The sequence below is a fragment of the Nesoenas mayeri genome, assembly GCF_963082525.1.
Source record: "Nesoenas mayeri genome assembly, chromosome: 25".
In the NCBI taxonomy this organism is placed as follows: Eukaryota; Metazoa; Chordata; class Aves; order Columbiformes; family Columbidae; genus Nesoenas; species Nesoenas mayeri.
The window spans coordinates 1,190,039-1,199,848 of NC_137549.1; the positions used below are offsets into that span (position 1 = coordinate 1,190,039).

The window sequence follows — 9,810 nt, forward strand, 5'->3', positions numbered from 1 at the left end:
CATGGGGATGTCCCCTCAGCTTTGAGACAAGGGGTGTCTGTCCCCTCAGCTCACCCCTGCCAATGGTGGGGGCAGAGCAGAGCCAGGGAGCACCCCCAGCCAGATCGTGCCTCCTGCTTCTCCAGACACCCCATCCTGTCCATAACCTGCAGATCTGTCACCCAACCCCTACCTTGACATCCCAGCACTCCCTGTAGATGTCCTGGGCACCCACTCTCCAAGGACAACACCTCAACCCCATCACTCCCCTTAACCACGTCATCCCTATCTGGGAGTCCCCTCTCCACTCTTCCTGCTAGACCCCTTCCCACTGCCCAATCTGCCCAACTGGCCTCCAGCCCTTCCAGCATCCCCCTCTCACAGCTGCCTACACCTGAGGGAGCAGCAGCACAGAGAGCTCCCTGCACCCCAGAATGCTGCCATGGACAGGGCTGCTGCAGGGCTCCATGGGGAGAGGCTCACATAAGCAAACATGCAGACAGGACAGGGACATGCCTAGGAAGAGGCCGACACCACGTCTCCAGCACCAGCAGCCAGGGCTCAGGGGTTGGCAAGGAGAAGGGGACAAGGGGATGGCATGGGCAGAGCCCTGGGCCCAGAGTGGCTGGGCCAGGCGGTGGGAGCCCAGGAGCACCGTAGAGAGGAGGGTGCTGGGGGATGCCCAGGCTGGTCCCAGAAGGGAGCAGTACTGGCATCATCCAGGTACCTTGGGAAGTGGGACTTGGGGCACAGGGGTGCAGGAGACGCAACTCATGCCTGGAAACCCCTCACCTCCCTGGCCTGAGCTGGGAGAGGGGCCCTTGGCACATCACGAGGATCCCAAATCACTGCACGAGGCTGTTGCCCAGCCAGGAGCTCCCTGGGAGGTGACCAGAAACAGAGGGTGGCATTTGAGTCCCTAAGGCCCCAGCTCCCATACCTGCTGGCATGATGTGGAATAGGCAACAGTGCTGCCAACCAGTCACTGTGCCAGTGAGCAGGGCCAGAATGCTGGGGCATTGCCCCCATGAACGGGGGTGCAGCAGCAAGAAGGGATGCCACGGGGCCAAGAGATGCCTGGAGCATCCCAACGCTGCTCTTCATCAAGACAGTCCAGGGCGGGAAGAGGGGGACCCCATGGCAGCACGAGGCCACCCTTGCCAGGACTGGTGTTGGCCTCACCACGGCTGCAAGGACCGACCATAACACTCTGCGACGGCACAGGCACACGATGAGGTAGCGACCCACCTATCCGATAGGTCTAGGGACCGCCTGCTCTCAAGGGAAGGCTGGCGGCTGGTCCGCCTGCTCGACTCGGAAGCGGACTCAGCGTCACTGCGTCCGTTTGTGGCAGAGTCTATGCTACCATAGCGTCTGCCGGGGAGGAGAGGAAGATGGTCAGCGAGGTTCCGGGTGCCGCGCCACCACCACCCACCACGCCTCGGCATCTCCTGCTGCCTTGGGGACGCCGGCAGAGAGGTTCTATCCTGGTAGACAGGGCTGGCACTTTGGGCTGTATGTTGGCAAGGAACTTGGCCACGCTGCGACCACGGGGACAAAGCACTGGGCAGACGTCCCTGCCCACAGCTTTGCCTACAGGCACGTGAGGCACGTCTGTATCCCCAGCCAGGCCTCTAGCTCAGCTGCCAGCAAGGGCAGCTAGGGCTAGGGGGTCCTGAAGCCCAGTGAGGACAGAGGAGGGCAGTGACCCAAAAGAGCTTGAAAACTTTCCAGTGAGAAGGAAAGACCTGAGGCCGGCACCATCCCCCTCATCCTCAGCATCCTTCCCACTGTCACCCACTGCCCTGGGAGCACCGTCCCTGGCATCACCCTAGGGACCCTCTGGACTCTGTCACATGTGGCAGGGGGTGATTGGGAAAGCGGGTCCCAGGGAGGAGCTGGCTGTGCTGGCGCTACCTGATGGGACGCTGGTCTGAGTAGTCCATCTCATAGCTCTGCGTGGAGTCAGTGTAGGAGTCACGGGAGCTCTGCTGCTGGTGCCTCATGGGGTACTGATGGACAGAGGCGTTGGGCTGGGAGGTGGTGTAGTATGGCGGTGGGATGCTGTTGCTAGTCTCGCTGCGGTAATCGCTGTCCCGGTCATCCACCATGCTGTCAGGGTCATCATCTGCAACGGATCACAGTGAGTGGGACAGGGGACAGCCTCGCAGCTCTTGTGGCCAGGGATGCCACAGATGTGCCCCGTACGTGGCACAGCCCCACTACTTGTCACCACCATGTCCCCACTGCTGTGGGACCATGCTGGGGAGACAGACCCAGGAAGGGCTGAGGGGAAAGCTGCACATGTTCTCTGCAGAAAATGGTTTTGGGGGATGAGGGGAGAGCAAATGGGAGAAATGGGATATACAGAAGCGAGGAAGAAGAGTTCAGGGTGTGGGGACCCTCCCTCTGTACCACCGATGTCCCACCACAGAGGTAAAGCCCAAGCTGTTCATTTCCATCAGGGCACCCTGAGGGCACAGAGCCTCATGGTGCTTTGTCCCCACCAGCCTGTTGGGGACAACCCTTCCCAGGACAGGGCACTCAGTGCCTCTGTCCTCACCCAGCAGAGAGCCACCTGAACCCGAGCTCCAGTTTCCCTGAGCCCCAGACCAGGCTACAGCATGGCAAAGGGGGCTGCACTGGGGACTGCCAGGCTGGCAGGAGAGGAGGGGACAGGATACTTACTCTGCTGTTCTCCCCAGCCAAAATAATTCCAGTTGCCTACAAAAAAAGGGACAGACACAGTAAGGATGGAAGCAGCTACGGGGCAGCATCAGGAGCTGACTGGGAGGAACCAGCATGTCACAGGCATGGTGGCACCAATATGGGTTGGGGACAGTGCCCAAGATCGGGCACATTGGAACTGAGGCATGCTGAGGAGAGTGACTGGAGCGGGGCAATGCAGTACTGGGATGGGGATGGGGCCTGAGGATAGGCATGGTGGCACTGAAGTGCACTAGTGACAGTGCACAGGCCTGGGCATGGTGACATTAAGCCGGGCCAAGGACAGTGCCTGGGGCTGGGCACAGTGACGCCTACCCAGGCTGAGGACGGTATTATGGCTGGGCACAGTGGCACTGAAGTGCACAGGGGACAGGGCCTGGGGCTGGGCACAGAGGTACTGAGCTGTGCTTAGAACAGTACTGGGTTGTGCAGGGCCATGGCATGATTACGGAAGGGGAAACTGAGGCACAGGTTGGGACAAACCGAGCTACCACCCCAAATCCCCCAGACCCCTCTGCCAGTGCCCCCACTGAGCAGCCCCCTCAATCAGGCTCCCCAGGGGACTGTCCTTACCCCACTGCCATGTTTACCCTTTTCCCCTACGGCTCAGCCCCATAGGAAGGCTCATGCACTATGGGGCAGGGAGACAGCAAAGGAACAACGGCAGACATGGGAGGGAGGATGGGGGAATTAGGACAGGTATAGGGTGTGGAGTGAGGTTGAGCCCCACTTGCGTTGGGGTTCAGCTGCCCAAGGCAGGCACAGACCCCACTCCTGTGCATCCCCAGTGGGAGAGCTGGGGGGACAGGGCAGCGAGGGGGTCCTGCAGCAGGGCAGTGACAGGGCAGCACTTACAGCACTGGGAGCTGTGAACAGGCAGAGGCTTTTCCTGCTCCTCCTGGAAGGCATACTGTGGAGAGAAAGGGCAGTGAGGGCTGCCTGCCCCGGCATCGCTGCTCCTGCCCAGCGCTCGCCCGGGCCTGACTCTGCACTGACTTACATCATCCTGGTCCCGCATGGCATTGAGCTGCTCTAGCTTCTTGGCCCAGTATCTGGCCTCCTCCTCAGGGATATCTGCAAGGGCAAAGACCCTGATTGGTGCACCCCCCTCCCCAAAACAGCCCCCCAGCTTTTGGGCCTAGAGGATCAGACCCCCAGTCCCAACCTCAAGCCCCAGGAGCATCCCTGGGGCTGGGGGCAAGGAAGGATGCACCGGGGACAGTACCCACCCAGCGGCAGCTCGAAGCGGGTGTCAAGGAGGATACGATGGAAAGTAGGGTCCTTGGTGCCCGAAATCTCATTGTCGGTCATAATGACCTGGGAGTCGAGTGTGAGCCATTCCCCAGGGCCCTCCTGCGGGGCAGAAATGGCGGTGAGAAGAGCTGCCAGGGATCCCCCCTCCCCTGGCCCCACAACTCCATGCACACAGGGTCCAGCCCCGAGCAGAGCCCTCTCCAAGCAGGGATGGGGAAGGCTCTGTCCCCTCTGAAGGACAGCTTGGGGGGTGGCTACATGTCCCTTAGGGTCTGGTGGGGGGATGGGTGTGCCTGGCTCCCTACCTCATTGGACTGACGGATGGTCCGGAGGGGGATCCACACCGTCCCCACCATGGTGTCCCAGATGAGACCCTTGTTCCACACCTCCACCGTCAGGCCCAGGTCAAGCCGGTTGATCTCACTGGGGAGGGGTAGAGGCGTCGGATCAGCCCCCTCCCCAGCAGCCCCTTGGGGTCACCCCAGCCTCTGCCTGTGCCCTCGACCCCGAGACTCAGGTGAGTTCCCCAGGGCTGGGGTCAGGGGGAGCACTGGCAGGGGGGAACCTGCCCCTGGTGGGGGTCAGGGCAGAGCAGCAGGGGTGGGGGGCCCTGGGATGGCCCCTGGGCACTCACAACATGAAGTCCTGCTCCCAGGAGGGCAGGTTGCCCCGCACGGCGATGGTTGTGCTCTTGACATTTTGCACCTTCAGTGTCACGTAAGTGTTAAACTTCTCTGTGGGAGCAAACAGGGGGTGAAGTGACCCCAGTGCCCCCCCGTCTCAGCAATGCACCCAACCCCCAGACACCCCCTACTGCCGCCCACCCATGGGGTCCCCCCACACTGCCCTCAGCGCCCCAGTGACCGTGTGCCAGGCAGAACAGACCCCCGCTGCTGCCAGGGGTGGCTTGGCTGTGATCCCCCAATCCTGTCCAGGGCAACCCTGTTTCTCTGTGTGCTCCTCCCCTACTTGCCAAATGATGTCACCAGAGCTGATGCTGAACCTGAGGTCCCCTCACCACCCCCCAGCCCTTCCTCTGATCCTGCCACATCCAACCAGCTCAAGAGCTGAGCTCCAAGCCATGGCCGCCAGGGGTGGGCAGGCAAGTGGGGGCCACTTACCTTGGGGTCCGTCGAACTTGGCCTTTTTAACTGTGGGACAGAGAGGGAGGGAAGAGATTCAGCCTGAGAGCCCCATGTGAGGGGACCCCCCCAAGGTGGGATGGGAGGACCCCAGGCCTGGCTGCCCCCCCCTCATCCAGCTGCAAGGCAGGGGAAGGAGGCGGGATCCCGCTTGCTGCTGTAAATCAGGAATCCCCAATGCCAGGCACAAGGTGGGGGATCAGGCATGATCTAGAGATGAGCACCAGAGGGGTGCAAAGGCCTCCCCCCAAAAAGCTGCCATTTTGAGATAACTTGAAACATCTCATTGCAACCTCAAATGACCAGCCTTCATCTGTTGAAAGGGTGTTTAACCCCCTCAGCCCCCCATTTCTGAACTTGGATCCATTTGGGGAAACGGATGATATTACCATATACATCTCAGGAGCAAAAGCGGCATTTGGGGGAAGGACCCCCCCGGCTGCAGTCCCTGCCATGAGGCAGCACCAGCAGCACCAGGGTTAAGGCTCCTGCTGTCTCCCAAACTGCTGGCCCAGATTTCATACAGGAACCCTGGGGAGCACAGGTTGTAACCCCTGCGTGCCCCCCGGCAGCCCCAGGGGAGCTGCAGATGCAGCCCCACTCTGCTGCAGCCAGGAGCCCCAAAACATCCCCCACTGCACCCCAGCCCTGTCCCTATCCTCCGGGGGTACTGAGGGACTGATTCAATCCCACCCATTGGGAACCCCTCCCAGCCAGTTAATAGCATGTAGGGCGGCGGGAGGGTGTTTGCGCCTGGGCCAGATCCTGCTCAGCACCACAGGAACAAAAGCTCTTGATTCTGGCTGATCCCCCCCAGCTTTTCATCAGCGCTGCAAGCGGGAGGGGCAGGGAGTGTTGGTACCCAGGTTTTGCTTGCAATGGGGGGGCAAACAGGCAGCTGGGCAGAGCCAGGTACCAACACTGCTGATGCCAGCGAGTGGCAGGGGCCAGGGGTGTCCTCGGGGCTCAAAGGAGGGGAGCAGGCAGGGAGGGAATGACACAGCACCCGGAGAACGGTTAAATGACGCGGGTGCCAGCGGGTGGAGGGCCAACGTGACCGAAGAGGGATGAAAATAGCCTTGGCGATATCAAAGGTAATTTGATTTCTGAGATGTGCCACTCACCAGCCGCTTATCACCCTCCGCCAGCGCTGGAGGGGACGCAGGGCTGCTGCCGGCTCCACGTGCCGAGTGGGGGCAATGTGGCACAAGCAGCCCCTGCCTGCCCCGGGTACCTCTGAGGAAACTGCATTGGCTCAGCCTCAGGAAATACAGAGTGTTTCGCCAAGATGGACCCAAAATGCCTCGTGCTGTGGGGTCACATTGGGTCCATCTTTTCAAAACACCCTGTTATTGGGGTCCTTCAGCTCGGCCGACTGCCCTGTGCCACCCAGAGGGTCACGCAGCGGGGAGCAGTGACTTTGCCCAAAGGAAGGTCACCAGCGTGTCACTGGCAGCCATGTTTCCAGGGAATCACAGGACTCTGGAAGCTGCGGCTTCACTCAGGAATGGGGCAGTTTGTGCATGGGGGCTTGGTTTGAGGCCAGGCATGAGGCTCTGGCACCCCAAAGATCCCCTAGTGCCACTGGGCTGGGAGCCTGAGGGACTGCGAGGACATGGCCACCGTCACTGCATATTCTATTCTATTCTATTCTATTCTATTCTATTCTATTCTATTCTATTCTATTCTACATATATTATATAGATATTCTACATATATTATATATATTATATATATATAATGTATTATTGTATACAATTTTTTTTATTATTATTATTACTATACAGTATTTGGTACCAGGAAGTGCCCATGGCACATGCTCGGAGCTGCACAGGGACCCCTGTCATGGGAGCTCGTCCCTGCCCAGGCCCAGGCGCTCGCCTGGGCTGACCGCTCTCCACCAGCCGCTGCCTCCGAAACGGGAGAGCAGAGGAAGGAAAAGCTCCAAAAATACCCAAGCTGACAGGAACAAACAATTACCCAGGGAACACGCGGCTCTCCTGGCTGTCATCTACTGCCGAGGAGAAGTCCTGCTGCCACCATCTGCGCCTGACGGCCCCCAACAGGCTGTGCCACCGTCTCACCCACCAACAGGCCCCAAGAGATGGCGCAGTGGTGGTGGGTCCCAGAGCTAAATTCAACCTGAACCCACAGACAAGGAGCTGGGGACAGTGGGACCCCACGGGAGCTGGGTGGCACCACAACAGGCTGGAAGACCCAAGGTGCTTCCCAATTAGCAATCAGCCTCCTCTCAGGGTGGCGTTGGCCAGTTGGGGAAACTGAGGCAAGAGGCAGCTGGTAGAGGTTAGACTGGCAATGGTGTAAAAACCAGGCTGGACCATAGGCATCCTGCAGCAGGCCTCTCTGTCAGTCCATCCCTCTGTCCATCCACCCGTGTCTTTGTCCATCCATCCATCCATCCTTTGACCATCTATCCACTCATCTGTCTCTCCATCCACCCCTCCCCTCTGTCCATCCATCCACCCACCCCTCTGTCTACCTGCTCACATCTCCCCACCCCTCCATCCATCTGTCCATCTGTCTCCCCATCTGTCTTTCTGGATGCCTGTCCGCCCGCCCGTCCATCTGTCTGTCTGCCTCGCACCACTTCAGACCCCCTCTCCCAGCCACATGTCCCTGTTCCCACTCACCCCACACCTCCCAGGGCCACTTCAGCCCCCATCACCCAGGTGTGTCCCCTCAACAGGAAGCCCTTGAGGGCTACACATGGCCCCAGCCCCCCGGGAGGAGCAGGGGAAGGCTGGGGGAGGCTCTGGGGTGGCACATCCACCCCTGGGATCCCAAAAACATGGTGACAAAAATAGCTGCCCACAGCGAGCAGTGACAGGAGGGTGGGGGAAGCCCAAACCCACTGCAAGCTCTTTCTCACCATCTGCCTCCGGCTTCACTGAGGATGTCACTGCGTGTGACAAGTCCCTTAAATGGGATGAAAGATGCAGCCCTCCCCCTGTCAGAGGGGGGACCCAAAATCTGGGACTGGCTGGTGTCCAGCAGAGGGGACACGTTTGGCCATGGCGCCCACCCTCCCAGAGAGCAGTTCCCTGTGTCCACGGGAGAAGGGGCTCTGACAGCTCCTAAGGGACAGGGACACAGCAGGGGGTGGTAGGGGGCACAGCCCCCCCCCGATCCCACTGAGCTCAGGCAGCAGTGGGGGAGTCCCCATTTTCTTCCTTATTTCCGCCAGGGAGGGGACACTGCTGGGGGAATCCCAGACACCGTGTGCCCCACATTGTCCCCAGCTGCCACACTCTGTCCCACCATCCCCAGGACCCCCAGGTGCCACCCCTCCCCATCAGGGTGCTGCAGGGCCTGAGGAGTTGGGAAGAGACGCCCCCCAGGCTTCTCATCCCCCCCCAAGACTGAGCACTCAATCCAGAGTAACTGCCAGCCAGGCAGAGCCCGAGGCTGCAGGATTCACCTGCGCACTGAGTTGGGCAGGTCTCAGCGTGCTGGGGTGCAGGGAACCCCCCCTGTGCACTGGCCCCAGGTCCTCTCGGTATGGGGTGACCAGCACGGCTAACAGGCCCCCTGCCAGCACCAGAGCTCCTCGCTCCCATCCCTCCCCTCTGAGCTGCCCACAACCCCCCAGCATCACCAACACTTGCAGGGGCACAGGCTGCTGGGGGCAGGGGCGTCTTTGGGGCTGGGGGTGTAATTTAGGGGGGGGGTGGTATTAATGGGTTTGGAGGGGTGGGGAAAGATAAGGGGATTTGGGGGTGTCTGGGGTTTCTTTCAGGGGGTGAGAATGTGGAGGTGCTTGGGGACAGATGATGTTTGGGAGTGGGGGGTGTTTGGGGAGGGGCGTTCTTGGAGGAGTGGGAAGCGGGGAGCTTGGGGGTAGATGTGGGGCGTGGGAGGGGATTTGGGGGCGTTTTTAAGCTGGGGGTTGTTCGGGAATGCGGAGGGGCTGTGTCTGCGGGGTAGGGGTGCTTGGGGGGGAGGTATTGGGGAGGGTTGAGGGTGCGCAGGGGGGCGTTTGGGGACGTTGGAGAGTGGGGGTGGGGAGAGATGCGAGGTGGGAAGGGGGTAAGTAGGGGGCTCCGAGGGGGCGGAAGGCGGAGACGGTGGACGGGAGAGTCTGGGGGGGAGGTTGGGGGGGAAGGACCCTCGGTGGGCGGGGTGCGCCCAGCCCCCCCTCGCTTCCCCACCCCCACTCCCGGGTTCGGCCCCGCGCGCCTCCGCCGGTTCATTCATAAATCCACGCGCCGGTTTTTGTGAATGAAGCCGTCCTCGCGCCCCCTCCCCCCACCATCACCGGGCCCCGCCGCGGGGTGGGGGGGCCGGTGTGCCGTTACCGGAGCGGGGAGCCCCCCATCCCCCAGCGGGCAGAGGGGCGCCCGGGGCTGTCCCACCGCCCCCCCCGCCTTGTGCCCCTCTCTCCCCCAGTACCTCTGACGCAGAGCAGCGACATGGTCCCGGTGGCGGCGCCGGGGGCGCGGGGGGCGCTCGCCGCCGCCGCTCCCGCCACCGCCCCGGTGACTAGCGGGCGGCCATCTTGCTTCAGCACCGGGGACAGCTCCTGACGTCACACCTCGGCCCCCGCCTTAAAGGAGCCGCCGGGCACCGCCCCCCGGCCCCCCCGCAGCCCGGCTGAGGGCGCCGGTCGCCTTTAGCGGGGAGAGGCCGGTCCTGTGCGGCCCCGAGGGGGCCTGTCCGGAACGTATGGACCCCGAGCGGGTTCTGCCCG

The 9,810-nt window shown here is 61.6% G+C and overlaps 1 protein-coding gene across 1 annotated transcript in view; it reads right to left on the reverse strand.

Moving 5' to 3' along the window:
• UNC13A (unc-13 homolog A) overlaps positions 1-9,534 on the reverse strand; it is a gene marked incomplete at both ends in the record, with an annotated part of 34,362 nt that extends 24,828 nt beyond the window's left edge. Inside the window, 10 exons of the mRNA XM_080359153.1 lie at positions 1,228-1,353; positions 1,897-2,107; positions 2,668-2,703; positions 3,562-3,616; positions 3,707-3,780; positions 3,936-4,059; positions 4,266-4,383; positions 4,595-4,694; positions 5,082-5,111; positions 9,513-9,534. Coding sequence (XP_080215279.1) covers positions 1,228-1,353; positions 1,897-2,107; positions 2,668-2,703; positions 3,562-3,616; positions 3,707-3,780; positions 3,936-4,059; positions 4,266-4,383; positions 4,595-4,694; positions 5,082-5,111; positions 9,513-9,534 — 896 coding nt within the window. The remainder of the gene's footprint in view (positions 1-1,227; positions 1,354-1,896; positions 2,108-2,667; positions 2,704-3,561; positions 3,617-3,706; positions 3,781-3,935; positions 4,060-4,265; positions 4,384-4,594; positions 4,695-5,081; positions 5,112-9,512) is intronic.
• Between the last annotated feature and the right edge of the window lie 276 nt (positions 9,535-9,810).